Genomic DNA, 12527 nt, shown 5'->3' on the forward strand with positions numbered 1-12527 from the left:
GCCTCTGCCAGTTGCTGTGTCTCCCAGGCCTTCCTGCCTGGAGTCAGGGATGAACTGGGCAAAGTGGAGCACAGGGGGGAATTTAGTATTTGTCCCCACTCTATCCCCAGGGCCGGTCCACAGCCGGTGCTGGCTAAGTGCTTATTGATTTATTCCGTAAAAAATATCCAGGCCGGTTTTCTTCCCAGCACCAGGCAGGCAAGCTGTGCCTGTGTGTACACAAGCAAGTGTGGGCATGTGTTTCTGTGTGCATGTGTGGGTTTCTGTGTGCATGCGTGGGTTTCTGTGTGCATGCGCATGTGTGCACTGGTATGTAAGTCGATATGGGCGTGCATGTATTATGTACTAGTGAGTATGTGCATGGATGTGTGGACGTTTGAAGGCATGGGTGTGCACACGTGTCTGCATGAATGTGCCTGTGTGATGTGCTAGGGAGTGTGTGCATGTGTGTGTCTGCAAGGAAGCAGTAGACATATCCCTGCCCTCCTAGGAGTCTTGTCCAGTTCACGGTTGCTGAGCAACGCAGGTAAGCCCAGGTACCTTTTGAGAATCAGCCCACATGGGGTGGGGAGCTGACTGGCTGCAGAAGGGGCCTGCCGTGGACATGCTTGGGCCAGCCTGTGAACCTCAGGCTGCCCCATGGGTGTCTGTGCCATCACCGCAGGGCCAGAGCACCCTGGGGACTTAAACTCCAGAGACCCGTTTATGCTGGATTCCTGGTGGTGACAGGCCAAAACAGGGCACACTGGGAAGGAGGGGTGGGTCTAAGCAGATTGTGTGGGGTTGCTGATAACAGGTTGAGGCAGGAGAGGGTGGGGCTGCAGAGCTGGGCCCAGGCCAGGCAGTAGGCCTGGGGAGGGGGCTCCATAGAGAATTCTGGCTCATTTCTGAATTCTAGGGGAGGGGAGGGTCTTTGTACAAACCATTATAGACACCAAGTCTGACCTGAACCTTGAACACTAGAAATAGGAAGAAAGGGGTCCCAGCCCAGGGAATTGCCAGAGCCTCAGCCTCCATGGTCCCCAACGGCCTGGGCCTTGCCTCCTCTGTGTGACACCCGACATAGCTCAGAATGTCCATGCAGTGTGTGGACCAGGTGAGACCACGATGGTCCCTGCATCCCCCAACTTTGGGGAGGTCCAGCCTCCTGGGGCATTGGGTCTGTAGGGCCCCAGTGGAGCTGTGCCCAGGCAGTTTTGAGAGGGGGGTGTGGCGCCTAGAAGGGAGGTGGGCACGCACAGGAGCTCAGAGAAGGATCCATATCATTGCCTCTCCCTGCCGCACCTTCTGGCACAATACCTACTGGGGTACCCCTGAAAAGCAGGTGGGGGTGCCATCCCGGGTTACAGGAGAGAAACAGGCTGAGAGGGGGCAGTGATTCCCCCATGCTTCACAAAGCCCTCCTCCTCCATTCTTTCTGTCACTGTTCCCCTTGGTGACACTTAGGGTGAGGGCCTCGTTGGCAAGGACAATGAGCAGGGAAGTCACCTGTGAGAGGATCTGGGACAGGTGTCACGGGACACGGAGGCCCTGGACTCCAGTGACATCCAGCCTCCAGTGTGCCTGCTGCAGCTCCCTTCCCGCTGGGAGCCTCGCCCTCCACACGCTCCAGCTCTCCACGTGCCCCCACCAACATTGCCCCCAACTCACAGCTCCTCGGTACCTCCCCCCATCTGGTGCCTCTCCACAGCCCTCCTTCCCCCGAGGGTCCACACCCGGGCAACTGGCACTGAGGTTGGGTTTTTTTATTGGATGGTGAACATAAATAAAAGTAACTGGGCATTGAAAAGAAGGGAGAGTCAGCTATTTACAAATATACAGGTGGGCCCTGGGGCTCAGAAGCAGGTGAGCAGGGCCGTGAGCACCAGGAGGATGGTGTGGGCTGCCAGGCAGGATGCAAAGTTCCGATCAAGGGGCTGCTGGAACCGGGGGCCCCGCTTCTGGCCATCCGACCTATCATGCTGGAACTGCAGTTCTGGGATGATCCGGTGGATCCAGTCATGGTGGGAGGTGACCCGGATGTAGACACCTGGGCGGTTCCGGCGGGCACAGCCCTCACCCCAGCTGATCACCCCAGCCTGCAGCCATGACTGGCCTTTCAGGCACACCAGAGGACCCCCCGAGTCTCCCTGCGGAGGAAGCAGAGGCACTGTCAGAGCCCACAGGGGCCCAAGAGCCAGCAGGTACACAGGTGGACATACACACCTGTCTTCCTCCCTTTGTCCCTTTCAACTCCCTGCCCTAGGAATGTCCTTGCCCAGCTCCCCTCACACCACTGGCTGGTTATTCCTTTTCTTGGAGAGCCCATTTCTTTAGTATCCCCAGACCACCTGCTCCAAGGGGTGAAATATATTTTCCTGGCCCCAACTACAGACCTACTGACTGACTTCCTTAGGTGGGGTTCAGGAATCTGCTTTTCCCAGCTGAATGAAGGCACAGCTCTGGTCTGGACTGTGGGCCCACCTGCTGGGGCCTCATCCGCCTGGCTCCTACCTTGACCTGGGCCTAGGGAGCAGGGCTCAGTCAGCCTCCGGAGCAGCCCATCCCAGCTCCTACCTTGCAGGCGTCCTTTTTGCCCTCAGCGAAGCCAGCACACAGCATGTCGTCCTTGATGGTTTTCAGCTGGAAGCCAGAATCAGCATCTTTGCTATAGAGTAGGTTGCACTTGGGCGTGTCAATGATGGGTACGGCGAGTTTCTGCAGGATTCGAGGATTGGGCAGGCGGTCTAGGAAGGGGCAAGACAGCCAGCAGCTCAGCGGACAGTCTTTCCAAGGACCCCAAGGCCCTGGGTTCTCAAGAACCACAGCTCTGTCCCATACCCACTCCACCCATTTGAGTAGACACTGTGGGTATCAATGTCAACAAAAAGATTGTTGGTTCAGAGTGACCTTCTCTAGACATTTCCCCCATTTTCTCCTCACCCTTCCCCATTACCTTGCTCACTGGGGCTGCCCCAGCCGGTGACCCAGCATTCCATGCCCGTCTCAAAAATGACAGAGGGGTCAGGCACGCACACGGGGAGGATATAATTGGTGAAGGTCACAGGTGCCTCCAGTTCCACCAGGGCCACATCGGCACTGGAGGCCATGCCCTGGTACAGGGGGTTGCTCTCTACCCGCTTCACCCGGGCGTACACGGCGTGCGGCCCAGGCTTCACCAGTTGCCGTGCACCCAGCAGAACCCGGTACAGGGATTTTTCAGAAGCGCTGGTGGGAAAAAGCAGAGAGCTGGTGTGAGGCAGCTGTTCTGGGACTTCAAAGGGGGCGTTGCTGGAGGGAGATGGAGGAGGGAAGAAGGGAGGGAGGAGCTAGTGTGGTCCCTCTGCTGCCACATACCTCCCTCCCGGCCTCCAGGTCCAGTGCCTGACGCCTCTCTGCACAGTATCTTCAAAAAAGTTAATCTTCAGGGGGACACACATCAGGGTGGGGGTAGTTAAGGGAACATAAGCTAAAGCAGCTTCAATTTCTGACTTTCTCAGCTCCACCTCTGGCCATCTGGGTGACCTTGGGCAAGTCACCTATCAAGTTCTCTGTAACTTCATTTCCTCGGCTTTGAAATGAGGACAGTAACAGTCCCTACCTGAAAGGCTTGCTGTGAGTGATGACGGAGATGATCGCCCACAGGGGTGCAGCTGGGGGCCAGCCAACTGGGGGTTGGCCCAGCCATGCCCATGAGCCTTGGGTAAGCGGACTACTCCCTCAGAGCCTGCATTGCTAAATTTAAGATGTGAGATTTTAAAGGAATTGCAGGGCTGTGGTGAGAGGCAAGAGCTTGGGAAACCCTGGAGGTCAGGGGCTCACAGTATGGTAGCAGGGATGGGTGGCCTGGCCCTTTGATCAGGGATGGCATGGGTAAGGAGGAGGAAGCGACATTCTACTCCAGTCCTTGGGCTCATCTGTAACCAGATTCCCAGGTGGAAACTAGAGTGTCCTGGATTTGAGGTGTGGGAGGGGGGATAGGGCCACAGCCAGGGCGTGGGAGGAGCCTGTCAACATTTGCAAGGACAGGGCCCCAGGCCTGGCCTAGTGCCTCACTGGTGAGACCAGCAGCGAACCTCCCTGCCCTGTTTCTAGGAGCAAGGGCTGGGAAGCAGCGATTGTAGCTGGAAGTTAGCCTTGAGGTTGGACCTAAAGGGCGCTCTGGCTAGGAAGGCAGGTCAGTCCTAGAAAGGCTTCCTAAGGGGGAGGTAGTCAGATTGAGAGCGCCCCCGCCAGCCTGTCAGCGCTGTCTGCGGTGCTGCAGCCCAGCTGGCGCTGGGCTTTGTCAGCGGAGCCCCTGGTGGGGAGGGAGGCAGAGCAGAAATGGGCGATCAGTGGTGAGGGAGAGTGTAGGGATTTGGCTGACTCACTTGGAGAAGCAGTGCGCTGCGGTGAGGACCCACCGCTCTGTGATGAGGCTGCCCCCGCAGAAGTGGCTTCCATTTCGCTGGATGCTGACCTGCCACGGCCACTCACCCTCCAAGGCATCCTTCCCGCCCACCATCCGGTTCAGCATCCTTGGGTGCCCGCAGACTAGGGAACACAGTCGGGACAGCACTCACTGGGGGTCAGTTCCATCAGTTGATTCCCTAGCCCAACCCCACAATCCAGCTTCCACTTACTACTCAATTCTGGGCTCTCCCTTCCCCTGACCTGTTTGGGGAGGTTAGAGACCTGGGTATCTGGTCAGCTTCTGACACAGGCAGATCCCTTCTTGTTGTGGGGAAGACCCCCCACCCCCATGGGCCTCATGCCCCTCACTTGTGAAATGGTGACATAATGAGGGTTGAGATAACACATGTCAAGGTCTTATCCCAGGGCCTGACAAACAGGAGCTCCAGGAAGAACAGTGGGTGTTGGAAGGGCCCCACACAGGGTAGGTGACCCCAAGGAAGGCTGTTATTGTTATAGCAGAATGGTCTTCATGTTTTATCCTTAGCATCTTTACTGTCACTTTTTCCTGCCCCTGTCTCTGTGCTTCCTGCTTCAGTGACCCTTTTGTGCTGTCTGCACCATGCGTCAGACCTTCCTCCCGTCTGGGCTCTAGTTCTGCAACTTTTCCTTTGAGATTCCCCATGCCCTGCCCATGTCTTCTGGGTCTCCTTCCCAGGGTGTGTGAGAGCCTTTGGCCAGTCTCGCAGCTCTCAGACAAACCCGTTCCTGTCCCCCCACCCAAGGGCCTTGTTGCTTACCACTCAATGCCTCGGCTCCCTGAGTCCCTGGAAGGGAGAAAAGAGGGGTGATCAGCTAACTTTGCCAAAGTCAGGGTCTGCCCCTCCCGTCCCCACTGCTAGTCAACATGGCTTTCCTCTACTCCATACCCAGCCCCATGAGAACTCAGGACAGTCCACAGAGGGACCAAGCAGGAGAGGCCAAAATTTCCCCACAGACTTTCCCTTCAAGGTCTACAGGCCCAGGCCTATGAGCCAGAGCTTATCTGCAAGGTTGGATAGACTCCTTGCCATACAGGGAGCCAATCAGGAGATGCCAGTGAGGGGAACCCTGTCATGACTTGACTCTACTGCCTGGGGCAGGATGGTTCCTCTTGTGCCCGTGGGGGTCTCTTCCTCTCCACTCCATATGGATGTAGCTCTGGGGAGGATCCAGCCTCCAGCCCTGGTACTTTGGGGCCTGCATTTCCCCCACCAGACAGCCCGGACCTGGGATAAAGGCAGAAGCCCTGGAGCTGCCTCTGCATCTCAGAGGTCTGGGGCTTCTCACCAAGCCTATCCTGAGGAGCAAGTCTCCAATCTAACTTCAATCCTGGGTCTACAGCCCAGCCCCACAGGTCTCTCTCGTCTCAGGGGAACAGAGAGAAGCCAGGCAGCGGCCATCATGGGTCAGTTTTCCCAAGATTCCAGATTCCCAAGAGCTGAGCCCTCTCTCAGGCATTCCAGCATGCTCTGCAGCTGGAGCCCAAGACCCCCTGCTGGGTCGTGGTGCCTTGGGGTGGGGAGTTGAGGGGACAGGCAGAGAGATGAGGATAGGGCATTCTGAGATCCCATCTCTCCAGGATCCATTACCACCACAACCCCACCACCCCCAATCTCTGGACACAGGCATAGGGCCTACTACGAGGCCTTTACAGGAACCTCCACCCCAGCCTTACGACCCCAGCCAGGTCAATGGTCCCCAGTCCAGTGCCAGCAACACTCTGGAAATACCTGCACCTCGAGAGAGAGAGAGGTACCCTCACTCTAGCATATCTGATTCATTATGGGCAGATCCGATCAGAGCTAGGGTCAGGGGCTCAGGTCAGCCTCTTCCCACCTTAGCCCTCAGCATTTCACCTATGCCCCAACCCCTTTTGGGGCCCAAGGTTGGGGCAGCTGCTCTTGAACCTGTCTTCATGCTGACCAGAAGAGGTAACTAGCCCCATGGTGGTGAGGGGCCCTGGGGGAAGAGGCAAACACAGGGCTGAGCCAGGCATCTTCATGGGGTGCCCAAGAACCCTGGAATTTTTTTATGGGATCCCCATTCTTCCAACCAGACTCCCAGTCCAAAAGGTGCACTCCCCAGTGTTGAGGGGTTGTGGTTAGACAATGAAGCAGTGAGCAAGGGTTGCTGTGGATATGGCAAGGGGAGGAGGTGGACACTGGGGGGCTGGGAAGGCACAGGCAGGTCCGGCCACTCTTCAAAGTAGGGGTGGCAAGCAGAAGTGTGGGGGCAAGGGTGGGGTCAGCCCAGGCCAGTGATGGGGACAAGAAGTCTGTCCTGGACATTCTGCTCATGAGTTTGTGTTTACAAGGTGCCCTTTTAAATGCAAATGTCCCCTGAGAGGGCTGTCCCTCTAGCCCCCTCATCTTAGTACAGTATAATTTAGATTGATAGCACCTGACCCCTTGCTCTTGCACGTGATGCTCTGGTTTACCCATCTGTACTTGCCGGCACTAATGTACTTACAGGCTCATTCCCTCCATGTGGGAATTTTCCAGAGCCTTGTCCGGATTCTCCCCACAGTCATCCCCCTTCCCATACATGCAAATGGATCCAGGGTCTACGCCCTAGATCAATTGTGCACACCTGTGGTCCAGCAGGCCCCCCCTTGAGGCTTGGCAGGCTTCCTCACCCCAGTTTTCCTCACCTCTGACCTGTGAGGATTTGCTCACAATACCCCACTGTCTGAAAGCCCTTTCTTCCCCGTCTCTACAGATCCAAATCCAGATCAAAGCCTAACTGCAATGTTGCCTCCTCTAGGCATCCCTCCTTGCTTGCACTGTTCGTCTGGGAAGCCTGGCTCCCTCTCCTGAGCTCTTGGTTCTCCCACCATGCCTCACAGAGCTCTGCCCACCTCCATCACCCTGCTGGAGGTAGAATTGCTCATTTCACCTATAGGCCCAGGAGCTCCTTAAAGGCAGAGCCCACATCCAGAGACCTGAGCCCAGGGAATGCAGAGGGACAGAAGGACAGCGGCTGTAGAGACCTGGGCTCTGCAGAGCGGGCATCCTGTCAGGGGCTGGGTGAGCCAGCCAAGGGATAAGGCCCCTCATTTGGGCCCAGGGCCTATGCTTCTGTAGCTGGTGGAGGGGCTCAGCTGGTGGGAATGGGAGAGGCCTAAGGCTCCAGGAGGGAAGAACTAAAGGTAGGGGTGAGGGTGGCATCGAAGGAATCAGACCTCTGGTCACAGCTGTTTGTGAGTCAAATGCAGGCAGCTGTTTCCACTTTGCCAATGACCTTGATTACTAAAACCTGTGAGGAGCGATCATGGTGTTACAACCCCCGGCAGAGAAGGGCTCCCTCAGAGAATGTTGTTATCCTTGTGCCAGGAGGCCAGGAAGGGAACCCAGGGAAGCTGGCCCTTCTGTGGTACCCCACAGAGGTACCACTTTGGTGCCTTCCAACCCCTGGTAGGAAGCCTGGAGCCATGGCCAAGTTGCAGCCTGGGGTGACTCGGCTTGGCCCTGTGAGGTAACTCGAGGACAGGGAAGTAAGGTGGTGGCAGGGCTGGCCAGGCTGGCCCAGGAATGCGGGAAGGTTTCCCTGGTAGAGAGCAGCCCTCCCCACCAGGAGCGGCCTGGCAGGTGGGGCTCCCTGCTCGTGCCTGCTTACCCTGACCAAGGATTGGAAGACGGGACAGGGGTGCAGGGCCCCTTCCTCCCCATACACTCTCTCTCTAGTGGGAGCAGCAGCTTCCACCCCTGGCCCCCATTCCCCCCCTCGCTCCCCACTGAGTTCCCACCAGCCTCCTGGGGCACCCAGGCTCAGGCAGCAGCTTGGCCACCCCTCCAGAGGCCCAGCTGATGGTGGTCCAGAGATTTGGAGCCCCTGAGTTCAGGTCCTGCATACATGCAGCCTGTGTCTTTATCTGGGGGTAGAGAGAGGCCAGATGAGAGGAAGCAGAGGCAACAAGTCCAGAGCTTGGCCCATGAGCTTCCAGGAAAGGTGGAGGGAGAGGAGCAAAGCCCCTGCTCAGTTCTCTGCCTCAGGGGTCCTCCTGAGCTTAAGCCCACACCTCCAAGCTGTCTTCCCCACTTCACTCTCCCAGGTGGGATATCTGGGCCTTCCCATCTGCCTGGGAGGTCCCACCACTGGGGTGCGGAGGGGAGGCCTATGCTGCAGCCCCAGACCTGGCCAGGAAATTGGGGGCTTGCTAGAGCTCCAGGCAGGGCAAAGGGGGGCCCTCTGGGAGGGCAGAGCCAACCTCGTGCAGCACCCAGGACTCACCAAACCACAGCAGCAGTAGGAGCAGGGTCATGGCCGGCAGCTGTCTCATGATCTGAAACCTGGTTGGGGCACTGGGCCGGGGACAGTGGTGGCAGGAGCTCCTAGAGCACTGAGTGAGGTGCCAGCCTCCATGAAATGGGGTTTTATGCTGAAGGTGAGTGTCAGCTTGGCTATGCTGCCCAACCTGTCAGCCCAGCCCGCCCAGCTCCTCTTGGCAGGAAGGAGGCACCCCAGAACCCCAGCTCCTCCATGACCTGGCCCTGAACCCCAAGGGGCCAGACCCCTCACCCTAATGTGCCTTAGGGTCTTGGGGCCAGGGTGCACCTGCCCCATTTGCACGCTTGTGGCCTGGGGTTCTGCCTGACACCACGAACTGACTACAGACACCCCCCCCCAATTGACCTCAAGCTTTATGTAAGTTGACTGCAGTCCACCCATTAGACCATCCCTGTTTCATTCATTCATATGTTCATTCCTATTTATTGAGCACCTACTACCAAGCATCAGTGAGCCAGAGTCCTGGTTGGGGCTTACACTAATGAGGAGGTGGGGCTGGGAAAAGTCCAGGTCAGTGGTGCTTATGGAACAAAGGAGAGCTGGGGAAGAAATCGGAATGCGGTGTGTGTGGGGGGGGAGTGTCTCCAGCTTACCCCAGTGTCCCTCACGGGCCCTCCCCCCAGGAAACTGGGTCCCAGAAGCTCCCACCAAAAGGCGCCGTCCCAGGACCCGCCCCAGGGTAGCCCCATGCCCGTCCTGGGGGCTGCATCTTCCTCCGGGGTCCGGGGGCGGGTTGGGGGAAGAGGCTTCCGGGAACCTGCTGGCCAGAGCGGGCGGGGCGGAAGCTGCTTCTGGGAAGGCAAGGCCAGTCCAGGACGACCGTCTCCGACGTCCCTGCCCTGGGCGCGGCGGGCCGGCCTCCTGGACTTGCGGCTGCAGCGGCGGAAGCAGCTCGGGGAGGAAGTTATTTGGAGCACGGGGCTGACGTCAGAGCCGGAGTCGGGGCTGGGGCGGCCACACCCCTCCCAAACCACAGGGTCAGGGTGGGGGCGAAGCCCTGGACAGGGTCTGGCGATCCCCTCCAGGCCGGGGGTCGGGAGCGCTGGATGGCAGGCAGAGGCCTGCCTTAGTTTCCCTGCCTGTGCAGTGGATGCGTATGTGGACAGGGTGTGCTGTGGTATGCTGCAGGAGGTAGTGGGAGCCGGCAGCCCCCCAGTCCTCTGGTCTAGGTCTTCGCGGGTGCCCCTGGTCAGCCCAGCCCTCTTGTGGCCACCAGCAGCAGTGCGGGGCGGGCAGGGCAAGATGCGTGGGGCCGAGGTCTCCAGGGAGAAGTGCTCATCCTGGGCCTGGAGGGTGCTCACCCCCCATTCGGCCCTGCCACCCAGGAGCTGGCCCGCCTTCTCCCGCCCCTTGCTTCCACTGTCCCTCCTCAGCACCCCACCAGCGTTGTCCCTGGAGCTCCCTGTGGGCTGTCTGAGAGAGCTGGGCCATCTGTGTGGGCTGCAGGGAGTGAGGGAGCGCAGAGTGTGGGGGAAAAAGGATTCCCGACTCATTCGTTCATTCGTTGTTCGTTCATTCCTTCATTTTGTACGTGTTTTTTGAGCACATTTAGTGCTCCAGTTATGGGAAATATCGAGGTGAACAAAACTCCTCAGTTTACGGTGTGGAAGAGACGGCAACACATAAAGGATGAAAATGTTTAATTACAAACTGGGAAGTGTTTCAAAATGTCTGGGGGACTACATTCCTCCAGACCCCTGATGATCAATTCCCCCATCTCAGAGATGGTTCAGACTCTTTTTAGCTCACTGCTTCCTCTCAGGTGCCTTTCTCAGTTTTCTCTGCTTTTTTTTTTTAAAGCCAATTCTAAGGGCAGCTCTGCCTTAAAATCAAGCAAGCAACAAAAGTCAAGATGTGATCAGAAAGCGACGATGCCAGAGAAAGACGTGCTCTGAGGACCCAGGTAGTCACTCCAATGACTAGCGAAACAGCAGCCCAGGTTTAACCCACATGCTTGGGCCTGGAGCCTGGAGCACCAGGACTGAGAGGGGAGCTGGGCAGAGGGGCCATGTGGGCAGGAAGCCAGATCCCTTCCTCACCCTACCCATCAAACAAATGAAGAGGATTGGAATCCAGAGAGATTCAACTACCTAAATGTGTTTTTAAGAAGTCAATCCCAAAGAGTGAGAGAAGACAGAGAGAGAAGGAGAGAGGGAAGTAAAAAAGAAAAAGAAAAAAAGTCAATCCCTCCTAAAAAATAAAAGTTGATATTTATCAACTCTGGAAGGGGATGCATTTTCTAATGTTGGAAATTACAGTGGACATCACAGAAGAAAGGAGATGTGGCCAGTGGGCCAGCCAAGTGGTGTGTTGGTTAGGAGTTGGCTTGGGACGCCAGCTCTGAGCAGCAGGGTCCCGGTTCGGATCCCACATGAGGGTCAGTGATGCTGCACCCTCTACAGTAAGATGGTGAACAACAGCTCAACCTGGAGCTGGGCTGCTGTGAGTCCCAGACGACGGTGTAGGCTGCAGTGGGGCTGGCCGGCAGCAGGCGTGAGCTTTCGTGAGCTGCTGTGAGCAGCCGTCCAATGGCTGGCGAGTGACTGCCTTACCCGGGAAGAGTGCAATGATAATACCAACATGGGCCAGTGAAGCGATGTCCTCCACAACTGGACTGAAAAACAAAAGGACAGCAACTTGTCTGTTTCCCTTCTCCGATTCCCCAATAAAATCTTAAAAAATAAAAGAAAGATGTGGCCAGTAAGCTAAACAATATAAGCAAAATTGGTTGCAAAATTGAAAGGCAAACTATAGGAAAAATATTTGCAGGATATGTGGCCAAGTACCTACACTGATTTTGCCCAAAGTACTCAAGAAATTGATCAGAAAAACACTGAGACCTTAAAGATAAAATACACTAAGGACACAGACAAGTCACCAAAGAGGAAATCAATTTGGTTAATAGACTTGCTGACAGACGTTCAGCCTCAGTAATTAAATGAATGCAAATCAAAGTCACCTCAAAGAGATGCTGGTTCTCCTGTATGGAGTTAGCATGGTGCTGGAGGAATGCTATTAGTCAAGGCTGTGGGGAAATGGGCCAGCTGGTGGGCATGTAACTGGCACAGCCCTTGTGTAAATCAATTTGCCAGTCTGTGGCTTCAGCTTGGAAATTGCTACCCCCTTTGACTCAATGACTTCACCACTGGAAGTCTAGCCTAAGAGAATAATATAGAAAAAGCATTATGACCAAAGGTGTTAATGGCCAAGTTATTTATACCGTGTTTCCACGAAAATAAGACCTAGCTGGAGAATAAGCTGTAGCATGATTCCTCTAGGATATGGAGGGCACGCATCTCTCACATGAGGGTTTTATGACCTGTTTCGGGGAGAAGGGTGCCTTTTCCACAAACTCCTTCAGCTTAAAATATTTAGTGTGCCAAGGTGCCATATTTTGGCACCTAAAATGCTACTGCTTATTTTCCGACTAGGGCTTATTTTCGGGGAAACAGGGTATTTGCAAAACAAAAAAAGAAAATCAAAATAAATAAACAAATAAAACACTAGTTGGGTGATGGTAAATAAAACATCCTCTGAATAGAATTCATAAAAATGACATTTTCATGAAGAAGGGGAAATGAAAAAGAGACAGGTGTGAATATTTGTAGAAAGTATAATAGCTATGAAAAAAAAAACACCTTTAATTTTAAAGGAACAGCAGCAACATCCAAAAGAAAAGGTGACAGAATGTTCAGCAATGATCAGCTAGGAGTGGTTCTGTAGTCATGTGGATTTCTTTCAAAAGTAGGTGACAGGGGGCCGGCCGAGTGGCGCGATGGTTAAGAACTGGCTTGGGATGCCAGAGAGCCCCGGTTCGGATCCCACAT

General features: G+C 55.7%; 1 protein-coding gene across 1 annotated transcript; it reads right to left on the reverse strand.

Annotated features, from left to right (window-relative positions):
- Nucleotides 1–1760: 1760 nt before the first annotated feature.
- On the reverse strand, nucleotides 1761–8809 carry PRSS27 (serine protease 27). Its single transcript, XM_019634087.1, has 6 exons — nucleotides 8644–8809; nucleotides 5172–5198; nucleotides 4350–4512; nucleotides 2936–3207; nucleotides 2557–2726; nucleotides 1761–2129 (listed from the first exon to the last, which is right to left on the reverse strand). Exons 1-6 carry the CDS (start codon nucleotides 8690–8692, stop codon nucleotides 1836–1838), a joined length of 975 nt encoding a protein of 324 aa, XP_019489632.1. The 5' UTR covers nucleotides 8693–8809; the 3' UTR covers nucleotides 1761–1835.
- Nucleotides 8810–12527: the final 3718 nt, after the last annotated feature.

This window comes from Hipposideros armiger, unplaced genomic scaffold (genome assembly GCF_001890085.2).
Source record: "Hipposideros armiger isolate ML-2016 unplaced genomic scaffold, ASM189008v1 scaffold_1500, whole genome shotgun sequence".
Lineage (NCBI taxonomy): Eukaryota > Metazoa > Chordata > Mammalia > Chiroptera > Hipposideridae > Hipposideros > Hipposideros armiger.